The following is a 23,885-nucleotide window of genomic DNA, read 5'->3' as shown; positions in this document are numbered from 1 at the left end:
TAGCCAACCACACACGGGGAGAGGTTAGACAATGAGCTCTGAGCAAGGGACGGGGGGAGAAGGAGGCGTCTGCTTTGACGCCCGAAACTCGTGCAGAACAATGAGAACAAGAATGGGACGTCTGTAAGTGACCCACCAACCAAGAACTAAGAACAAAAAACACTGAACCAATAACATGCTCAGGATCACATTGTCATGATGTGGTGACATGTGCAGCAGGGCTTTGTATAGTTTAGTTGTTAGGTTTCCATTTCACTGCATTTTGAGTCATCGTTCTTAGAAAAATATTTTGTATTTGACTTGGGGTATCTGTATATCTATACTGTAGCAAAGTGTTTATGCAAAGTCTTTCTTTAACTTTGTAATCTACCTGACGAGGCTTTTAAAGAGTTTCCATCTCCCCGTTTACCGCAAAATAAATAAAGCAGCAGCACTGAAATGCAAATGTTTGCAAACTGCACAGCCTAGAGACTCTGAAATTAAGCATGCGGGGTTTCTGAGAGAACTGCACAGATAAGCTATCGATACCCAGCAAGCATTTCATTTGGCCGGTTTATCGCAATGCAAATATTTTAGTAGATTGGTGAGCCGGAACATTCCTCTTACTTGTGCTTCAATGGTTCAGAAATCAGTCTTTGAAACGGTGCCAGTCTTAAGGACAAAGGTAATGGTCAGCTTCAAACAGCAACTGTTGTTAAGAGGAGGCTGCTTCTGGGTGTGGCCTATTGAGGAGAGACTTGTGCTCAGTGTTTCCCCGAAACCCGTTCCCCTTCCCTTGGTCTGTAAACCAGAAATAAGGAAACAAGATCATAATTGACTTATTTTATTTATAATATTAAATAGAAACATTTCTCTCATAATGCAGTCATGTACACAATAATACATCTAAAGTTTGCAGAATATAAAAACTGATCACATTAGTCAATGAATTGATTGGTTGGTTGGTGGACAGCGTGTGCAGGTTTTCGTGCAAGAACAGTTGACCCACGTCTTGGCACATCAAGGTTGGCACTTTGTAAACAATTGATTTGAAAGCAGAATGATTTTACACAACTAACCCTTATGATCATAAAGTATGAGGTGGTGTTCAAAAACCGACATAGAAGGAGAAAACAGCGGCCAGCTTTAAAACTCAGAAGTCATAGAAGTGGAAGTCTTCCCGTCTGAAGCCTCAACATCCTTACAGAAAGCACCAGAAGCAGGAAGCGCCTGGTCCGTTTCTCCTCAACTGAAATCAGAAGGGTCATCTTCATTAAATGTGCAGCATCCTGGCCAGACGGCTTTCCTCCTGGAGGTGCTGCTGTGGGGCATGCTGGGACTTGAACCTCGGACTGTGGAGCCCTTGCTGAACTCGTGGGCATTCGTAGTTTTCAACCGTAGCAGTGAAGATTGTCTTTGCTGATATAACCTGTGAGGGGAGGTGGGGGGCTGTTGAGGTTCTCTTCACGTCTCTGAGAATCTTTTCTACTCTACATATGTCGGCAGGGGGAGTTTTCCTGTATCAGACCTCTTCATACGTGTGCTGGTGCTTCACTTCTCCTTCAGAGTGTAAATCGCACCGCCGGCCACATGACGCTGTTTTAGACTAACTGATGTTTTCTAAAAGCACTAAGTAAAATTTTAAAAGTAGTGGAGGGAGTAGAAATACTCGAAACCAACACCTGCAGCGAATATTATATTATTATATATAATGACATCAATGATTAAATTAGTCTGCTTTTATAAGGCCTTGTTTCTGTTTCTGTATCTGGTGAGAGACGGGTGTGCAGTGATTTGCGCAGTGCTGTGCAGGTGTCGACTCGGATTGATTTTTGTTTATTGAGAATCGTAAGGACAGACATGGGGCTTATCTAGGGTGCGCGGTTAGGTTTGGTTTTCAGACTCTCGCTCTCCTCATGCAGGGCTGTGGCTCATTCTTTATTGTCAATGTGACAGTAGAGGTACATGGACACCACCATCGCCGCCAGCTGCAACGGGAGAAAAACAATGTATATATTAGATACCCAATACCCGAGTCCATTCAACAACACATTTTATTTAGTGGGGTGATTTTCTAAACTGTCAAATCATCATGAAAATAAAACTTCACACCAAACACGGATGTAACCGCAATAATTCTGGAACTCCGCAACACTGTTCCGGAAACCTCTGTGCTGTTCTGGAATTGACTCCTTATCGACTCGGGGTATTTAACACCAAATTGTTCGAGCCCTGCTGCGTATTAATTTAGACTGTCGATTGCGCTCTGCACCGAGTCCCGGTGCATCCTGGGGCAAGCCAACATGCCTCTTACCTCAAGAGCGCAGATGCCAGCAGCAATGCCTCCGACGATGTTCGCGTACTTTTTGATGGTTATTAAAAGCTGCGGGAAACATCCCTGAAAAGCAGAAGAGACACGACACAGTGAGTCGCCGCACACGGACACAGTGGAAGATCAGTGGAGATCAACTTTGTGGGCACCTCAGGTGGCTTCCCTTCCCCTTTGGTCATTGCAAGTTGTTTTTTAATCCATTTGTGGGGAAATGAGCATGCCCACACTCTTCTTCACTTCCACACATATGCCCTGTGTCTATTCTAGTTCTACCCAGCCTCCTGAAGATCACCAGGTCACAACGCAAGCCTGTTTTCAGCCTGGGCTCGCCATCGCTGCAGGTTGGCTCATACCACAACCCTTCCTCTCACCTCTATGTTACTGCTTTTTGCTTGGTCCAGGGTGCAAACAGAGTTCTGGTTGCAGCAGTAGGGGGGGTATTTTTTTCCATTGGTGTTGTAATATACAGAATTGTTGAAGTCCCCGTAGCCATCTAAACCGCAGCACTTCAACTAAAAAGCAACAAAGAGGAATTATTTGTACAAAATCGCTGGAATAAAAGACAAGCGTGCAAGATCCCCGAATGCAGAACGAAAAAACTAGACAAAAAAAGTCATGTTTCAGACACATGTATTACAATAACTTTGACCATAAAGGATAATGCATCGAGTTGAAATTAGATCTTTATCAGTAAGTTCTGTGTTCTTTCTACCAGGAGCAGGTTGCAATTAAATACTGCCATTGTCCCAATAATTTGGAAAGTAAAGTAAACTTTGCATACTTAGTTACTTACTAGATTTGCCCCTTTTGAACAGAGTAAGTGGACTGGGAGAACAACGAGAAGCACGTCTGCCCGGCGGGGTGCATGTGAGAGGTGCGCGACGCGCCGGCCCCTTACCTCTTGCATCGTGGTGTTCCATATCTGAGTCACGTCTTTGTCTTTCCCGTACTGAGTCTGCAGGGCTGGGCCGGCCCACGCCTTCAGGAGACTGTCTGCCTGGGTGCCAAACACAGAGAGGTTATTCAGCAGCGAGCCTCCAAGGGCAGCGATGTCTCAAAAGAGTGCTTAATACAATAATTAATAATAAGTAAATTAATACAGCCCCTTTTGAGCTCTAAGGTTATTTAATAACCGTGGCAGACAAACCGTAACGCGTCAATCGACAGAAGAATTCCTTTTCAGAAATTGCAACCCATGAAATAAGTTTATCTCCGTGTTCTGTATTCAAATGGACACACTCCGTGTACAGCCATTTGGATTGATGTAAGCGTTGCTGCACAGTTTGATTAGTTGGTCTGTGTGACACGCTGCCACAGTAAGCTCGCGTGGACAGAGGTCCGTGGGGAGAGGGAGACAAGCCACCATTAACGCTCCCTCCAGAGTCTAGTGACGAGGCTCGGCTCAGACACGCTATTAAGCGCTGGCTCATTCATCAATGCCTGTCAGTGAAACTCCCAGGTTATTCCCTGAGACTTTGCAGGACATAAAAAGGTAAGATAACCGTAGAATTACATATGAAATGCACAAACACACTCTCTCTCTGTGTTATATTTCATTCAAGTGAGTTTCCACTATAGAAAGACCTTGTTCGTATACTTGCCCAGTTCATGTCTGATTTCCAATAATGATACACAAATCTCATAACTATACACACACCACCTCCATTTTGTTCCCACCAATTGAAGACAAACAATTATAAATAAAAATCCATAATTTACATGTTGATGGGTGACAGAGGGCAGCGTCAGAAGCTGCCAAGATGTCAGCGCTGATTTGGCTAGGCGTGAAATGATTATTTACTATACAAATCGCATTCATTTGGCAAGTGGATGAGGGTCCATGGGATTCTCCCAAAACCGGGGCACCTCGCTCGCTTTGCCACCATCTGGGATTTAAATTGAATGGGGTGCAAATACTGCAAACGTAACCAATTGTGGGATAAAACTCATAAACAAATGTGAATCCCATTCGAAACCCATTCACTGATCACATTAGCTTGATGCTGCAGCTCCGATGTTTCCTGGATTAGGCAAGATTGCTTCCTGGGCCTTGAATTAATTTTTTTATTGGAAACAGGTTTTATTTTCTTTATTAGAGGGTTTTTACCTCCATTACATACCTCATTTGAAATGTGGTAATTATTTTACATTTCAGAAAATGGGGAAACATTTACATGTAAATAGCCTACTTTGCATATAAAATGCTGGGACCTCAATATTCAGATGTAATAAATTGCTCAAAGTAAGAGCTGTCGCGCGTCCCCCGAAGCAATCTGGGAGTCATTGAGTCGCGTTCGTACTGAGCCAGGCAGAGATGCAGTAATTTAACGAGGCCGGAATCGGATGACAATTTACTTTGAGATAAAATAACAAAAAGTTTTATATATATATGAACGTAAGGAAAAGATGGAAGGTGGGGGTGGTGTGGTTGAGGGGAGACTTACAAACGAGGAGTAGACCAGAGCCACGACAGCAGCCGCCACTTCAGCGATGAAAATGATCAGGACGATGGTAAAAAACTGGAAGAGGAGAGAGAGAGGAATCAACCTGATGGACACAGTTGACTGGGGAGCAGAACTACTTCCAGGTCAAAGGTGGTTATACATGACATTCACTGCCCTGGGAGAGTATTTGATCTAGATAATCTTCTCAAACACTGGAGCACCTTGTGAAGAGCAGGCGGGCCGGTTTCAGCACGGGCAAGGTCCTGCTGGTGGACGTTCACAGGAAATGACCTAGGAAGGGGACTGTCCCCAAGCTGAACGTGTCCCGTCTCCAAAGCTGCCGGCACAGAGACGCTCGGACCACCAGGGTTTAGGTGCCAAGTTGGCGATCGATGTTACCCAAAGAGCCCCAGTAGGGTGAACTGGCTTTACCTTTTAATCTAGTGCTTTATACTGAGTGTGAAACAGCATCATGAGAGATGCTAGAGTCTTTTAATATCATGTGCCACAAAGATACCCTTTGAGGAGATGCGTTACGCAGCCTGTGGGCCTCGGTCTGGTCACTGCTGAGCTCCAGTATTTGAGAACCAAGACCCGAGATACCCGGGAGCTGCTCGTACCATTATCAGCAGGCACTTGCTCTCCTTCTTGGCCCCGCAGCAGCCGAGGAAGCCCAGCAGGACGAGGACAGCGCCGATGGCGATGCAGAAGTAGCCCACGTTGACGAACTGAGTGACTTGCGGGGAGATGGACCCCATGACCTTCAGGAAGGAGGTCCCGTCCACGCTCACCCAGATCCCCATGGCCAGCAGGACAGCCCCCCCCAGCTGCACGGAAAAGCAAAGGAGAGGTAAGGACGCAAACGGGAACTGCACATACACACACACGCAACACATCACAGCCACACCCCAGTTGTTTCCAAGTGAAGGAAAAAATTTGTCCACATGCAAAGAATGAAACACAAAACAAAAACAGGTTTTTCTGCAGGTGGTTTAACTGTCCTCACTTGCGTCACAAACAGTTACATCATATGATCCGTGTACTGGTCTTATCACTGTTTTACTGTAAGCAAAAAACGTCTTAAGGGAAAATGCTTTGACTCCTTCTGTTACCACCTGTGGGTGTCTTAAGAATGCAAAAATATATAAAGTTGACATTTGTTCCATGGTTTCCTTGCTAAAGAAGGAAGTCTGATTGGCCAGTTCACAACGAGATTATAGGTGGAGACTTTTATTGAGCTTTCTCGGGTCGTGGTTCTCGGGTAACCACTTCCTCCTTAAAAGGGCTGAACTCTCTGCTAACGGCTTTGTAAGTTTTAAGCTTTGAGACGAACGCTTGAACGGTGAAGAGTTGACAATCAAGTTTGACCGCCTCCTCTCCTGTGCAGTTTGTTTGCCATGTTTTGTTGTAATCTGAGTCTAGTTTCTACTGTGGGGTCTAATTTTAATAATCCGTTCCCGGACAAGAAGCTGCATCTGATTTATGTCATTAATGTTTTCAATTACAATTGTGTGTGTGTGTGTGTGTGTGTGTGTGTGTGTGTGTGATGATTCTATATTGCCCAACAGACATTGACAACTAGCGGTCAGATTTCAGGTGGCAAAACGTTTCATCCATGCATGCTTCTTTGGAACCTGGTATTTCCCTTAATGCAAATCCATTACTGTCAGCCTTTCACAGAGAGTGTGCAATCAAAAATATATAATAGACACATTTTCCTGTTCTGGGGTGTATTCATAGCTTCTGCTGGAGAATATCAGGGCGATGCTGGTGTACGTGGTGCCAAATGCACTGATTTTTTTTCTTTTCTTTTCATCTCCTCTTCATAATCGCCGCACCTTTCCACAAATCAAACATGACAAGCGTATTGTTTGCTGCTCCAAGTCCAGAAATGGTTTCTTTCCCCTCTAATAATTGGTCCTGGCACATCCTTCTTCCCGGGAATCCTTTGATCGAATGTCGCATTTGAAGCACTTTGTGTGTCAGAAAAGAAATACACCTGGCACAGATTACATGTAAATCAGGATCGCCCCAAAATAAAGAACTGAAACGCATTCGGTTGGGGATGTTGAGCTCAGTGAGAAACAATGAATTGTTCCAAACCTCATTAAAAATAGAAAGAGATGTAAGAAAGAGATGGGGGTGGGGAGGGATCTATGTACATGGCAGTAAATGTAAGAGGCATCAAAGCATCAATCAAACCCTTTCATTATCAGCCTCCTAAGACTGTACATCGGGATGAACCGCAATTGTGTATCGATTCGACACGCCGTCCGTTCGCACGTTTCTCTCCCTTGAGGGATGAAAATGAATCTGGGCCTTCTGATTAGTTCACTGTAGTAAAATTAGTAAAACTTCGATGAGAGCCTTAATTTTGTCTTATGAAAAGGCCCAGTGTCGCTGTCTGTGCGTGCGCAATCCTGTATTCACCCGAGTAGTTTCTAATAACAAATGATCCATCGGACTATTGCGTTGATTCTTCAAAATCTTAGGATTAATAATTGAGTTGCGTCCGTTCTGAACTGCGGATCGATCTGGAGGTGAAAATCGAATCTGGCCTTTCTGTGTTCTGGGCTGATTGTTGGTCAAACCAGACTTCTGCCGCGATGTCATGTCCTGTTCGGCCCGTTCATCACGATACCCAGGCGGTGCTGCCAGTATTGTGTAGTCAGCCGGGCCACTTCAGACACATGGAATCCAATTGATTTTAAGGAAGTTGATTTCTATTGCAAAATCTGTGTGTTGTGTACACATCACCGATTATCCGCACAGATCGCTAGATAGACTAGAGCTAGAGCTTTCCAAATAGATTTAATAAGGAGTGGACCAGTCACAGGACTTTTTTTCATTCTCTCTCTCTCTCTCTCTCTCTCTCTCTCTCACACACACACACACACACACACACACACACACACACAGTTAATTGTACTTACAAAGATAATGAGGTTGAATAGCACCATCAAAACTCGGATAAAAGTGAAGCACCCCATCTTAACCTGCAGAGAGACAACCACATTTAGGACTTAATAATTCACAAAATACATCCAACATGGTCACATAAACTATTTATGAAGTGGAACAGTTTTGTGAGTAACCTAATCGACAAATTAAGTAGACTTTTATTTTAACGACTAATAGAAATACAGTAGTTCATTTATAAGGTCCTTTTTCCTTTTCCAGGAACTACTGACTGTACACCACTGTGACAGAAAGTGGAGAGTTGAACGGTAAAGATGGTACACCTTAATTGTCAAATAAAAACAAGAAAATAAATTAAAAATCAATCAGTCAATTAGTCAACCAGTTTATACATCTAGTACAATATTTATACAGAACAGAGAGAGAGAGAGAGAGAGAGAGAGAGAGATGGACTTCCATATAACTCATCCTACCTTGTTACTTTGAGCCTGTAGATCAGTAAAAAGTTGGGCAGATACTCAGGAGGTCCTTGTCCGTAGCGAAACCGATCTCTGAATGCTGGGATCTGGGCTGAATTGCTCTCTGTTCTCGGGCTCCTTATTCCCAGCTGGGTGGGGTTGGGAAGGGGTGGAGTGACTCCCGGCAGGTGTGCGTTCGCTCTCCGGTAACAGTCCTCTGCCCCCTACAGACCAGGACAGGTTCTGCAAACACAAAACTGGCTATCAGACATTAAACACACAGAATTCATGTTACCAATATAAAGTATGCGGATACCGAACACACTCAGTCTTCAGTGTTGCTCAAGACCACAGGGTTGTGTTTGATTTAGGGCACAAAAGATGCCCAGTCCACAGCAGCAGTTGGGATTGTGCATAACATTCGTGCAACTTTGCCTCCGAGAGCAACTGAAACGGAGGGAATCGAAACTGGGCAGTCTGACACAACCTTATCTGGCCATGTGTGACGTTGCCCCTGATAATTATATCAGTACCGGCCTGTGATCGGTGCTGCCGGATACACCAGGCGGTGCCCAGCCCTATCTCTGGAGGGCCACAATGCATCAGATGGGTGTGTTCTTTTTCCAATTAATCAATTAATTTATTAGGGCTTGCAAAACACAGAAACCAGGAGTTCTTGTGAGGTGACTATCCTTGGCCTAAACGGTCTTCAGCCACGCTTTCAGATCTGCCCTGTCTTTTACATTCAGCTGGGATCTCTTGCAGCCAGGGTTTGTATTGCCATTTCCACCACGTCGCCACCAGAGGGCGGTAAAGCCCCATTCTACTGTCGTACTCCTCGCAATCTCGTCTGTGTGCTACCCGAATGACTTGGGTGATGGAGAAGACTTGGAAGGTTGTGTTTGACTGCAGTGTCTGATTTGCTCTCCAACTGCAAGCTGTAATCATCATGATTATTATAATTATGTATTTAATGTATTTTTCCAGCCTTATTGAATGAAGAAGGGGTGTCTGTGTGTGTGTCAGATGATGTGAAAGTTCAACCTCAGGTAGGGATCTGTTGGTCATGAAGGACGCAGGCCACCTGCTCCGCAGATAGTGACCCCTGGGGGCCCGGCTTGGCTCCTCCGCTGAGATTAGTGACCCAGTCTCCTCTTCCCTGAGCAGCATTTAAATTCCTCTCACATTGTGCAAGATCCTACAGGCAGTAAAATCACATGAAAAATTATACACCATCCAATGCCACCTTGCTGGCGTTAAATCCCTCAGACGGGGCCATATCCATAATATCCCTTTAATGGCCCCATTATGAGTTATGACAATCTCGCCAATACCACCATTAACCCCAGAGCCCTTAATCTCATTGAGAGGAGCACCTGCCAGGGTTCATTAGATATTAAACGAGTTAATAATCTTGCATTCTAGAGCAGTTTCGAAATAATTACTGCGCTACTTTTCCCGCTGTAACACTTGTGGAAATACCGCGGCCTGGTTAAACAGTTTTCCGCCTTTAATGAGGTGCTTAGGCTCGATATTACCCCCCAACACCTCCAGGACAGACACGTGGGTCATTTATCTACAACTTCAGCTCCACAGAGACGTGGCTGTTAATGTTAATGAGTGAAGGACTGACTAGTTATGCGCTGAGGGGCACAAAAGAGATCCTGGTGAACTCCCAACCAACCACATATTGGCCTCTCTCCATTAGGAAAGACAAAGGTGAAAATAAGAGGGTTAAACATGCATCACCACAAAGCCAGGCGCCTGCGGATACACTGTACATGTAGGAAATCATTGCAAAAGAAATGCATGTCAGAAAATACCTGACCTGTGGAAATTGCCAACATGCAGGGGGCCAGGGGCAATACTGCAGCGACTGCACGGCCAGGGCAACAAAGGAAGGTAGCGTGTGTATTGCGGATTAATTTGCTTGCGATGTGTTCAATTTCCCCCAGTGCACTATTGTCAAATGCCGTTCCGTATCTGAAGAGCATTATTTACCACTGGTAGTGTTGTGAGTCCTGGGGAGGTTGCAGGTTTTGGAAGAAGTCCCCTGCTGCTTAATTGAGAGCAGCTCAGTCATAGACCATGGCCTGGCCATCGCATGCTGACAGAGGACAGAGAAACGCTGCACATCTGCTCAGATATAAGAGTGAGCACAGTTTGTGATTGATGCAGCAGGGCAGGGCAGGGCAGGGTGGATGCACAGCTCTCGGTGCTCCTTTGTTCCTGGGTAATTACAGGCTTTCTTTTCTAAGTCCAGGATTTGCATCTGGCTTCTGTCCGCACAGCCGCCCTCTCTCTCTCTCTCTCTCTCTCTCTCTCTCTCTCTCTCTCTTTAATTGCTTTTAAGGGACCTTCATTCCGCCGCTCTCTGTAATTGCGTCGTCTCTTCTGACAATTATTGTAACTCATCCTGTTACGTTTCCAGCAAATGGTCATTAACCTTTGAGATTACAGCACTACTTGGCAGCCTTGCTTCAGATTTGTAACATACTAACATTTGTAATACAAATAATACTATCTCCTCTCCTTCTTATCACATTGAATGGATTGCCGTTATTCGTAGTATTTCACACAAAGCCATTTCTGCAGGATGTTCTTTTTCATAATCTCTATCTGTCTATCTGGCTGCCTGTCTGTCTGTCTGTCTATTTTGCTTCATCTTTTGTTTTTCTGTCCTTTTCTTTGTCTTTCTTTCGTGCTGGTTAATCTCAGACTGGATGGTTTCTGTCCAATCCCGGTCCCCCTCCCCACCACCGGACCGCACTGATTGCCAGACGAGGGCTCTCATGCAAAAAATGGCTTTGGTGCCCGGAGATGAGAATTACGCATGACTGTCTTTAACGACCCCCATCCCCCCATCACCTGAGGAAATGTTAAGTACCAGCCGGGGAGCTCTGGAGCAGATCTGCTGCAGCCCCGCCATCCTTCATGCAGATGGGCAGATCTAAATATGCGCACAGACCCGCCGCACAATGAACGACAGCAGAACTCCCTTTGTCTCTCCCGCCGCCGGTGACTTTCTCTCTCCCCCCCCCCTTTTTATCGTGCATGTAAAGCTCCTCATTAAACTGTTATAATAAGCAATAACACAGCCCGTCTGCAAAAGGTTAATGTGTTGAAAGATTAGCAAGTATTTTATTTTGTTTCCAGGGACAGAACAAGGGAGATAGATGAGCCAACATTAATCACCTCTGTATCTACAGGTTTCTCTTTTTCTTTCTTCCTTTTCTTGAAAACTGAAACAAAGGAAAACTGAAATGCAGCAGTCTGTGGCGGAGCTGCCACAAAGTTTCACAGATGAAATAATCCGAGGGGAAATCAATTTAACCTTGCATTTCCATTCAAACATTTATTATCTATCTTTTGTTTGTTTTATTGTCATCCTCTCACGGGCTGCGAATGAATTTAGTTTTAGTTACAGCCTTGCAGAAGTGGTGCCGTGATTCAAACAATGCAATAAACTGGAGATGTATCTCTCTAAAGAAATGGTAAATAAATAAAACCTGTAGACAACGTGCTCGAAATGATGGCCTGTGCTGTAAAAACAAAACAAATAAATTGCAAATGTAGTTGTTGGGGACGATTCTTCCCGACTGGCGGAGGCTTTGTGACTTGTGTGATGTACAGCGCTGGTATGTTTCATTTCAAATAGCTGCAGGGCACGGACAGCAGCAGTAGCTTTACTTTCCACTTGCCAGAGTGTGTGTTTTAATGCTCTAACATCTACCAAAAGAAACTGACACGAGACAGCGTGCGTAATCAAACGGCAAGACTGACGAGCGGCTCAGAAATCTGTGTTTTGTTACCTACAGCCTTTAAAGAGACAGAGATTTGGGTTTGGGCCCAGAGGCTGCCTGGAGCAGGAGCGCGGCAATCAGCCATTCTTCTCCTGACATCGTCTTTGTCGTTAAATGAGCTCGGGAACGAGGGAAGGTGATCCCCAGAGAGAGATTTCCTCTGACATGCGAGCTTGTGGGAATGTGACACTTGCACGATGCTGCGGCCGATTTCTTCTGACACAATATGAGCAATTTGGCAGTGGGATGACTTTGGGGCAGCTAGAAACAGCCCCAACGGCCGGTCACCAGACACCCCCAATGTGGCTGCGGGACAGAGGAGGAAAAATGAGACGTGAAAGCGACTGAGTGCGTTGAGAAAGAGATAAATAAATAAACTGAAACCGTGGAGTCATTTAGAATTACAATTTAATTTAAAGCCGCAGTCAGTACATCAGTAAAATATGTTTTAAATTTATTAGACACACAGAGTCAGATGAGCAACATTAATCATGTCATATATCTATCACCATATATATTGGACAATATATTTGAAATATGAGACCCATAAAATACATGCATGAAAAATATAAGAGAATACATTATAATGCAGAAATCTGGGATGGCTCCTGCTCTTCCCGTCCCCTTTGTCTTTCAGAGATCACACCTTGAGAGCTGTTGTCCTTGTGGCATTGTGCACACTTGCCCTTTAAAGGATAATGTCCTCCCAGGTTTTCTGTTCAACAGATGGCTCGCTGCCTCATTAACTTTAATATGGCGAACGTCATTTAGAAAGGAGTTAATTGGGATGCCTAAAAGGTGACTGCTGACGGGCACAGTACATTCAAAATCCCTCCTTTTGATAAATGACATCGGTACAGAAAATGTAGGGAGTCGGGCTAACGAAAAACGGGAGCTTTGATGGGTATTTCTTTCCCAGTTTTGAGTGTTATATATGTGTGTGTATATATATATATATATATATATATATATGTGTGTGTGTGGATATTTTCACTCTGATTGATAGCTTGTTTTTCCCAGATTGTATCTTTATTCGATTGCATTCTTTGCTGACCTGGTTATAATGTGATCTTGCTAATCATATATTCTGCTGTGAAGCTGGAGCTCTTGCCAAAAAAATCTGAGTGCATCTACACACACACACACACACACACACACACACACACAAACTCTTAAGTAGAGATATTGCTTAAACATCAAATTAGAAAGACATGCCTCACTTCTGACGGCAGCAGTTCTGTACTTCGCTGTGTGGGTCAAACGTGATTCCAGGGTGCATTTTGTAAACCACATCTCACCTTCCCAGATAACCGCAGTTTCCAGTCAGCACATGCCTGGTTTTGGCCCACAATGCTGATGAAGCTGACATCCAAGAGAAATGGTCGTTGTCTCCATGTGCAAGCCAAAGGACGTTAGCTGTTCCAGAAATCATAAATATATGTATTTTTGTGGTTCTTCTTTTGCGGCTGGATCGATGACCATCACAGGATTTATTTATCTTTTCAATTTAAGATTAGGAAAGTTTTGTTCTTGTCCATGTCCCCTTGTTACATACACTCCAGCGCACGGTTAAGTGATGTGCTGCGTCTATCCCAGGTGATGCCAAATGTTGCTGAAGTGTGTGTGTGTGTGTGTGTGTGTGTGTGCCTGACCCGTGCCTTTGTAGCCCAGTGTGATGCCTGCTTCTCCAGGGCCTTCCCAGGCCCCTGCTTTGTCATAGTGGGAGAGAAGGACCAACATCTTTCATCCCTGCCTGGAGAACAGAGTGGGCTGCAAAAATAAAATAAAACAGCTACACAAAGAAACAAGGGTTTTATAAATAAATCATTTCTCAATACCACTCATGAAAGACAAGTGCAGCTCAGAGCAAGTCTTTCAAAAACAAGCAGTGCTTCGAAGCTTGTGTTCAGTAGGATTTTTTTTTTCTCTTTTTAACTGCAGGGTGCAATTATACACGAATTGCTATTGCATCTAATACATATCAGTGTTAAGTGTTTATGTGTACCAATAAAACACTGTGAGGAAGTCCCCTCCGGCCACAACACAGATTGCTGTATTTCATGTTTATGTTTCTCAGATTCAGGCAGATGCCATGAAAGTCAAAACACGTTTCAAACTTTGTAGGTGCAGATGACTTATTGTGTATGTGTTTATTCATACATTAAAACAAAATTACCTGCAGATGAGCAAATGATAGGTGTAGCTTATCAAACCTTAAAACACAATCCAAGCTCACAAAAGCGATTTCTCTGCAGCCCCCGTTGACTGACAGCATCACATTTATTTGTCTAATGAATTCCAAGTCATTTCTGAAATGGGGCCAGTGAATCGTTAATCGTCCGCTGCGATATTAATGAAAGTATTGCGTTACACTCCCACGTCTCCCCAGCGCCTCTCGTTAGGAATACCTTGGCACTGCGATGGCGTTTGTCTTTCAGAGCAACAGCTGCATGCAATCTGGAGACACTGCGGGAAAGACGGGGTCCACCACAGTCAGATTGTGTGTGCAAGCTTTGTTTTTTTTAGGAAAGAAAACCTCCTTTCACTCGGGAATCTTTCCAAGCTGGAGATAGAGTAACATTGTGCGAGTTAGTTATGGTACACTGCACCTCCCTTACCACCCCCTGTGGTGTAGTCATTTGTTTCTCTAGGAAATTAGGAGAAAAAGCCTTTCTGAAGTTCAGCCATCGTGCAAAGTTCATCTGCACCTCAGAGCAAAGAGCACACAAACATTACGAACCCTTGCCCTCCGTCCTAGAAAAGAAAAAACATCGAATTGTTACATAACGTCAGATTCCCTGACTCATAGACTCTTCCTTAATGAAACCTTGCCACGCAGGTCTATGTGGTCCTAGGGACAGGTTTACACAGGAAACTGGCCTAGTTCTGGAAGAAAATGTGGGGCAACTAGAACAAATCGAAACATTGACTGGCCCGCGAGTACCAGGGTACAACTCTGTGGGCCGTGTAATGACGCATAAGCGCAACGTTTCGACTGTATTTCCCAAACACTGGCACTCAAATCACACTTGCTCAAATTACCTTCCCTGGTGGGGTGGATGCACTGTGGTCGCCATTTTGAATTATTTAAGGAAATTTTATATATAAATAGATAATATAAAATGTATCTATAATCATGATTTAAATATAGTGTTATACAATTAGATGATATAAGCAAACACTATATTAGAAATCATTTATTATTATTATTATTATTATTATTATTATTATTATTATTATTTTGAAATACAGCGACAGGGGAAGTTCTTTGGAAGAGGAGCAGTGCAAATGCTACCGCAGTCTCCATTCTTTCAAACTACATCTGACATAAAAATGCATAGCTTCTTTCCCGGTCAAAGGTCAAGGCGCTGACTGATGACGCAGAAGTGTGTCGCATTTAGCTCCGCGCCGCATACGTTGACGTCAGCACGTCCACCACGCCCAGTGTACGCCTCTGTGGGGATCGCGGTGCAGTTTGGGTAAGACTGAGCGCGCATTTGTGTGAGTAGTAAGGCATTGATTTTGCTTTGTTGTGGTTGTTGCGTTGATCTGGCCTCCGCTTCACTGACTTTTGCCCCGTTTCCACTGGCTGAGCGTCCGGACGCGTCCGTGCCCACTGAGGACACGATTCACTATCAGAGCGGAGGAGTGTGTTTGACTGGAGATACAGAGATCAGACACATTGTGTCGGAAGATATAATCTCAAGTGCCTGTGCGATCACGAAGAAATTACAGTTTATTAGCAGCATGGAGTGAAATCCACGTACAGAAACAATGATTTACAGTTAATATCAGTGAATTAAACACTGTGATTTCACAGGACCGGTGCAGCACCTGACTAGTTACAATAAACTGAAGGATAATAATCAGATCGTAGCAGCCGATGGTATTATATTGTATGAACAGCTGGCCGGTGTTCAGGCTGTGTTGTGTGAATGTGTGCAGGACAATCCAGAGACAGTCAGTGTGAAGGCGAACACGATTCAGTTAACGTGTCCATTTACAAGATAAATTAATGAATAAATAAATACAGCAGATCTGGGTTTCCCTCTAAAACATTAAGGACTGGTTTAATAAATGCGTCCATTAACGCCATGACTGAGACGTGCACACTTTATAACCGGCTATATTGTATCTGGATGATTAATCGTGAAACGTGTGTATTTTGTTTCAGCTGTAACTTGCCCTGGTTAAGGACGTCTGATAAGTACATTATAAATAATACGGCAAAAAGTATCGTTTGCCGTTACAAATCTGTAGTAAGAGTAATAAGTTAAGGGAGTCACGCTGTGCCGTTTAAAATACATACACTCACCTAAAGGATTATTAGGAACACCATACTAATACTGTGTTTGACCCCCTTTCGCCTTCAGAACTGCCTTAATTCTACGTGGCATTGATTCAACAAGGTGCTGAAAGCATTCTTTAGAAATGTTGGCCCATATTGATAGGATAGCATCTTGCAGTTGATGGAGATTTGTGGGATGCACATCCAGGGCACGAAGCTCCCGTTCCACCACATCCCAAAGATGCTCTATTGGGTTGAGATCTGGTGACTGTGGGGGCCAGTTTAGTACAGTGAACTCATTGTCATGTTCAAGAAACCAATTTGAAATGATTCGACCTTTGTGACATGGTGCATTATCCTGCTGGAAGTAGCCATCAGAGGATGGGTACATGGTGGTCATAAAGGGATGGACATGGTCAGAAACAATGCTCAGGTAGGCCGTGGCATTTAAACGATGCCCAGTTGGCACTAAGGGGCCTAAAGTGTGCCAAGAAAACATCCCCCACACCATTACACCACCACCACCAGCCTGCACAGTGGTAACAAGGCATGATGGATCCATGTTCTCATTCTGTTTACGCCAAATTCTGACTCTACCATCTGAATGTCTCAACAGAAATCGAGACTCATCAGACCAGGCAACATTTTTCCAGTCTTCAACTGTCCAATTTTGGTGAGCTTGTGCAAATTGTAGCCTCTTTTTCCTATTTGTAGTGGAGATGAGTGGTACCCGGTGGGGTCTTCTGCTGTTGTAGCCCATCCGCCTCAAGGTTGTACGTGTTGTGGCTTCACAAATGCTTTGCTGCATACCTCGGTTGTAACGAGTGGTTATTTCAGTCAAAGTTGCTCTTCTATCAGCTTGAATCAGTCGGCCCATTCTCCTCTGACCTCTAGCATCAACAAGGCATTTTCGCCCACAGGACTGCCGCATACTGGATGTTTTTCCCTTTTCACACCATTCTTTGTAAACCCTAGAAATGGTTGTGCGTGAAAATCCCAGTAACTGAGCAGATTGTGAAATACTCAGACCGGCCCGTCTGGCACCAACAACCATTCCACGCTCAAAATTGCTTAAATCACCTTTCTTTCCCATTCAGACATTCAGTTTGGAGTTCAGGAGATTGTCTTGACCAGGACCACACCCCTAAATGCATTGAAGCAACTGCCATGTGATTGGTTGGTTAGATAATTGCATTAATGAGAAATTGAACAGGTGTTCCTAATAATCCTTTAGGTGAGTGTATATACTAGCACAAATGATGACGATAATAATATCAATACATCTTCGCTATTTAGTATTATTGTTGCACATGGAACCGTATTCTTATGTGAACATGCTTGTCTGAATATAATGTTGTCATTTTTACATATTGCTTGGCTTATTATTTTCTGTATGCGATTTGAACGTGTTGGCTAAATCACCCAACTTCACAGGCTTGTTGAATCGTTACATTTTCGCGGTTATAATTAACCTACACGCGGTTCTCGGAGATTGATTTAATTAAAAAATACAGCATGACAGTAAAACAACACCTCACAATGTATAGGGAAGAATAGTTATAAATTCCAAAATCACAAGGGTGCTGATACATAATTTACATTGCAAATATTAATTATTAATATTGGTTTATTATCATTATTAGCAGCAGCAGTAGTAGTAGACGTAGTATTTAGCAGTAATGTATAATGTCTCCAAAATGTAGAATCTGGAATAAAAGAGTCATTGGTTTTTATCCATTAACATGAATGGAAGAGAGAGAAAAAACATATTTAGATATTTTGTTTAAGTAGCCATCGTGGCTCTATATGGGTGATTAATTAAAACAACATTGTTCATTGCAAATGACTCTTACCTATCAGGCACCTCGAGTGAGCGGCTCGTCCCGCATTAAGGAACTCACATGTGCACCGACTATGACATCAAGAACTCCCACAGAATCAAATCCTGATCAAGCATGTCTAATTGTTTTATAGTGGGATGCATTTTAATATCTTATTTTATTTATAATTGGCAAAGGAAATTAGGTTGCAGGGGCCAATATATAAAACCATTTATTATTGTTTTTGTTATTATATATTGTTATTGCTATGATTCTGATATAGTCAGCCTTTTGGTAACTTCACAAGGTTTGAGTCTTGTGAAGAAAGAACTGTAGCTTTGTTGGGGACAGCGCTATATTATGATAAAGATGGGATTGTCATTAATTGGGGGAATTTAATTTGATTCAGTTGCATATGGTCAGGATGAAGTGCAGATTATTAATACAAGTCATGCTATCTTTAAGGGAATTTTTATTTTGTTTTCGTTAGTCAGTTGTCTTGTCCCTAACGTCATTGTACTCGATATAAAAATATATCAAGAGCTAATTCCGGTCACAGACTTAGAAAGAGAAAAAAGAGAGACAAAGCAAACAAAGAGAAAGAAAGCAAAAAAAAAAAGCAGCTTGACAGTACATTTCTAGAAAATGTTACCTGTTTGTGGCCACAGGGTGTCACTGTTTTATTTTTTCCCTGCTGGAAGAATGGAGAGAGAAAGAAAATTGATCCAGATCATTAGACTTGATGGGAGTATGTGCAGTGGTATATCCCCCAAAGAGAGAGAGAGAGAGAGAGAGAGAGAGAGAGCGAGAGAGAGCGCATAATAATTAGACAGGTATGTGCCGGGTAGGTTAACCCCCGCTGGCAGATCGGGACACACTCATGCGGAAAACTTTAATCCCGTGGTGTGTGGAAACGGCAGAACAAAGACCTGAATCCTTCCTGACAGATTTAAATCTCTCACACGCTCGGGCTTGTATAACGCAACCTGCCTCCACCGCGCCTCCATTCCCAGTGACGACGACCTCGCGTGGCCCAGTACTGCAGCCTCCGTCTGCGGGATTAAGATACTGGAGACTCGCTCTCTCTCGTTTTAACTCTTCCAGCTAGTGCTTGGATTCGATTTTAAGGCTGAAAAAACAAACGGGCACACTCCGAGAGGCAGATTGACCATGCGGAGATGTTCACGAATCACGAGTTGACCAAGTCAGCCGGCCGGGCCACGCTGACCATAATGTCATATAGCGAGAGGAAAAGCGCATCCGGGAGTGTGTAAGAGCACTGGAAAACAATACCACATTTACACGTCTGTTTAGTTTTTATTTTTATTTTATTCACAGCACTCCATAGAAAATAAAAACTCCCATCTTGCATCACTATGAATCACTGCACAGCTATAATGGTGTGATGAAGCACAATAACTAACCGCAGTCTAAATTACCCCACCTGGTTGGTGAACATCCAGCTTCAGGACTTAAACGCATTTTTCTCCAGTCCCCCAGCTGCACGTTGTCCATCGGTCTCCTCTGACTCTCCTGTAGGACTGAATTCCTGTAATGTCAGGTCTGATCCATGTGCCATTTAAATGGAAATTATTCCAAATAATCAACCACAATCACACTTGAGCGTGACAGGAAAACGCAAGGTATTGATTTGCATCCTTAACAGTACTCTCTCACTGTGCAGATAGCAATCTGGTTGCATGCTGGTGAGTATATTTAGAGAAAAGGCCTTTTTACAGATGGCACTTTATTTATTGATTGATTTCATTGGGGGGACATAAAGTAATGGCCTTAAAACATTCATTTATTTTTCGCTGGCTGCACAATGTTCCATTTATATCTCATTCCCCCCCAGCATGCCAAACCTTTTTCTTTATTTCCTGAATAAGTGATTCACACATATATATGTGCTTTTTTTTGCTAGACTTATATGTGAGTGGTGAACCACAGTTATGTAACTTTTCACCAAATTATATGCAACGTTTTCAGGAATATCGAGTTAATATGTGAGAGACCAAATCTAGGTCAGAAGCAATTATTCTCCATGATCCTCCTCCTCCCCGCGCTGTCTGTGAGCTGCTGCTTCAGTGACATACAGACAAGATGGTCCAGGGAGCAGACACAGCAGTACGCTGGGTGTACGATGGGTGTCTGCTCAGATCATCGCTGCACAGACTCGCACATTCTCTGCTTCTCTGGGGTCTTTTTGATCGGGATCTTGAATGGCACATTTCAATGAAGGGTTAAGGTGAACAGGGGCACTGGGAGAGACAGGGAACTTGTAACTTGAATAGGAAACCAGTTCACCTTATGTTTCCATAATTTAGTGCATATGTTCATTTGTCAGCTGTGTTATTTTGTATTATTGTGAGGGCAGCTCTGCAGCTAATACTGCTCGTTGATATATACAGCTCTGGAAAAAATTTCAGAAATCAACGTTGAGTGGTCTTTTAATTTTTTCCAGAGCTGTATATTAATACTCAAGAATATAATGTATATAAATCTTTAATACAATAAACAACTTTGAACTTTGAAGTATAAATAATCATTAAAAATAAAACCATAATAATAAAAGGGTTAATAAAAAGAAATAACGATTGAAGCTTTATAACGCTTTGTAGCCTTTATCCAACACTTGTCAAATCTTACTGGCCAGATTCTCCCCCAGGGCTGAGTTTTTTCCTCGGTGATCGGACAGGCCTTCCGTAATGGGAAGCAGCCGTGATCAAAAAGCTGTTCTGTTTCAAGGACTTTCAAACGAATCTGATGCATTCCCAGCAAAGCTGGTCTGAATTATGCATCGCGGATCAACTCCAGGCTGTAAAATATCTTGTTAAACTGCTGCCCACCCGAACACACGTCAATAAAATAACCCACTCCTTGGGCTACGTCTTAATTGGCACTAAATCTACCTTAAATTTAAATGCAAATGACTAGCCTATCAAAAAAGAAAAGAAAATCAAAAATAATAAATCATTTTAGGTTTACCGAACACCTTAATTGGACATTTGATTTCCATTTCTCCAAACGTTTTTAATTCAAGGGCCATATTACGGTTTAAACTCTGTTCCAATTATGCCTGAGGGAAGCACTAGGTTTTTCTTTCGCTCAATCCAAGTGACAGGTACTAACTAGTAACAATCTCCCTTTGTTAGTGTCAGGGACCCGGTGTAGCTCCTGGGGTCAGGATTGAATATTTTAAATAACTTCCGCATCAAATTAGCAGTGACAGTGAATGCTGTGAGGCTTGAAGAGATGATGAAAGAGCAAAAAAGAAACCTGCGTTTGATTTTAGTTCTACTTCAGTGAGATGTCTCCAAGGGGCTTCTGCTACACAAACAAAGAAAACAGCAGCACCAATCATTTTGTTTTTCTCTTTTGGTTGTGATTTTAGAGAAGCACACCAAGACAGAGTTGTGGAGTGCAAATAGACTTAAATAGCTGCTTTCAGACCCCGACCACGCCCTCATAGGTGTGAGGCGTCAGACTAATCGAATCCCAGCCTGTTACCCCTGAGACAATGCGATCAATAAAGTCTACCAAACAAGCGCGCCTCCTCGAGGAGAGCCGAGGCCCGTTCCACAGGGGAGAAGAAACTTGTGTGTCCATTGTTGAACGCAAAACAAACTGGAGAAGCCGAAACGATGGACGGGATTTGGACTGGAGATGTTCCCTTACCAAAGCAAACGCCTTTCACCATCCAAGCAGCACAGAGAGCCGCGGGGGACGTGTTTAGGAGATAAGAGAAGCCGAATCCCCAGAGGAGAAAAGTGGCTTGGTGTTTTTTTGGGATATGTGTATTTGTTGGCTGGTTCTAATGCTTGTGGGTGAAGCATTTCATCAGCATGAGAGTGCCTATATGTATATCTATCTGTATTATAATGTCCTGTGAACCGTGGCTATTTTACAATCTGATATTTTCCACTCGAGCAAGTGACTCTATTACCCAAGCGAGACCCCAGACAGTTACAGGCGCTGTGAGGTTTAATACGGCGCTCTCTCCTGAGCTTGTGATGCTGATAGACTTTAAAAGCGAGCTTTACCAACAACTGTGACATTACACCTGTGGGGCTCGAACGCTCCGCATTGTTTCCAGAATACCTATACGCAGCTCGGTTTGAATCCATATCTCTTTAACGTCTTGCTAGAGGCCTCGTACAGAAATGAACGCACATAACTGCACTGCCAGCCGAGTCCCTGTGTGAGATTTAGCTAATGCAGAGTTGCCCTCTGGTTGGCTTTGTTCTATTGGAATTGCCCATTTCTGCAGTGTCGCTCTGGTAGCATTGGCCTCATTATCATTTCAGCTGCTGGGCTTTTTCTCCCTTTTCATTTATTTCATTTATTTATTTATTTTCTCGGCATGCACTTCATTGTGGTACACGTGTAAATCACGACAGCCCCCCTCGTATCCGAGCTCTCAAGATCACTCAAGGACGTATCGTTTAGCTCGCCGTGTGCTTGAGATCGCTGGATTCCTTCCAGCGCGCACGCTTTGTCGTCCAGTGGTGCTTGATGGAAAAAGTCCGTGGAGGAGGGCAGTAAATCACAGTGAGAGAGTAGGTGAGGTATTCAAAACCGTTTTCAATTAATTTTAAATACATGGAGAGTTGAAGGGAGGAGGGGGCAATAAGTAATGTGGTGAAGGTGTCAACTGTAAAGGTATATATACAGATATAAAGTTAGGTCCATAAATATGTGGACAGTGACACAATTGTCATCATTTTGTCTCTGTACGCCACCACAATGGGTTTGAAAGGAAACGATCAAGATGTGCTTTAAGTGTAGACTTCCATTTTTTATTTGACAGCAAGTTACATCCAAACTGGGTGAACGGTGTAGGAATTACACCCATTTCTGTATGTGGTCCCCCCAATTTTAGGGGCTCAAAAGTATTTGGACAAACATAATCATGAATTAAATTGTGAGTTTAAATACTTGGTTGCAAATTTGCAGTCAATAACGGCCTGAAGTCTGAACCCATAGACATCACCAGATGCTGGGTTTCTTCCCTGGTGATGCTCTGCCAGGCCTGCACTGCAGTGTCTTTAGTTCCTGCTTGTTCTTGGGGCGTTATTTGTCTCCTTTCAAATCCATTGTGGAGCCAGAATGATGACAATTGTCTCATTGTCCAATTATTTATGGCCCTAACTGTATGTATATTCTATTGTGGAAGTTTATTTTGGGATTTTTTTTTTTTATCAAGGGTTGGTTTCCTACATTTAAAAAAATCCACTTATTCATTCATTTGCAAATCTATTCTTGTTTGCAATGCTTTGGATTTGCTCTGACAACCTGCTGTCTTTGGGTCACTTGCTGAGCGATGAGAGAGTCTGTTTTTCTAGACATTTGTGCTGATCCCTCTTCGGCACGTGCTTCCCTGCAGGTGGGAGCAGATGGCGGCCGCAGGTGTCTGGGAGAGGTGGCTCTCGGTGGCGTCTCCGCCAGCGCGGTTTCCCGACATGGCCTCCTGTGGCACAGACGCGACTCCACTCAGGGAGAATATTCCTGTATTCAGGCCATTAGAACATGCCCATATTAAATGGAGAACTTTGGGCTGTTGATTTACCTACATTTTCTTAGATTTATCAAAGCCCTGCCTATTCACTGAGCCCAGCATCATGGTCACCCCCCCATGGTGCTACTATATATATATATATATATATATATATATATATATATATATATATATATGTATATATACAGTGAGGGAAAAAAGTATTTGATCCCCTGCTGATTTTGTACGTTTGCCCACTGACAAAGAAATGATCAGTCTATAATTTTAATGGTGGGTGTATTTTAACAGTGAGAGACAGAATAACAACAAAAAATTCCAGAAAAA

At 43.3% G+C, this 23,885-nt stretch overlaps 1 protein-coding gene across 1 annotated transcript; it reads right to left on the bottom strand.

Moving 5' to 3' along the window:
• Nucleotides 1-807: 807 nt before the first annotated feature.
• On the bottom strand, nucleotides 808-8,291 carry tspan1 (tetraspanin 1). Its single transcript, XM_066692596.1, has 8 exons — nucleotides 8,148-8,291; nucleotides 7,689-7,751; nucleotides 5,376-5,582; nucleotides 4,756-4,830; nucleotides 3,210-3,308; nucleotides 2,683-2,823; nucleotides 2,294-2,377; nucleotides 808-1,967 (listed from the first exon to the last, which is right to left on the bottom strand). Exons 2-8 carry the CDS (start codon nucleotides 7,743-7,745, stop codon nucleotides 1,911-1,913), a joined length of 720 nt encoding a protein of 239 aa, XP_066548693.1. The 5' UTR covers nucleotides 7,746-7,751; nucleotides 8,148-8,291; the 3' UTR covers nucleotides 808-1,910.
• Between the last annotated feature and the right edge of the window lie 15,594 nt (nucleotides 8,292-23,885).

Source organism: Amia ocellicauda, chromosome 19, assembly GCF_036373705.1.
Source record: "Amia ocellicauda isolate fAmiCal2 chromosome 19, fAmiCal2.hap1, whole genome shotgun sequence".
Lineage (NCBI taxonomy): Eukaryota > Metazoa > Chordata > Actinopteri > Amiiformes > Amiidae > Amia > Amia ocellicauda.
Note: the sequence above shows the minus strand (reverse complement) of the source record. Positions and strands in the feature narration are given on the sequence as shown.

Bases quoted from the DNA above. Each gene is read 5' to 3' on its own strand.
- tspan1 (XM_066692596.1), bottom strand. From the start codon at position 7,745: ATGGGGTGCTTCACTTTTATCCGAGTTTTGATGGTGCTATTCAACCTC. The intron at 5,583-7,688 runs GTAAGTACAATT...TTTTCCGTGCAG, and splicing joins TATTCAACCTCATTATCTTT to CTGGGGGGGGCTGTCCTGCT. The intron at 2,824-3,209 runs GTAAGGGGCCGG...GTTGCTTTTTAG, and splicing joins GGAACACCACGATGCAAGAG to TTGAAGTGCTGCGGTTTAGA.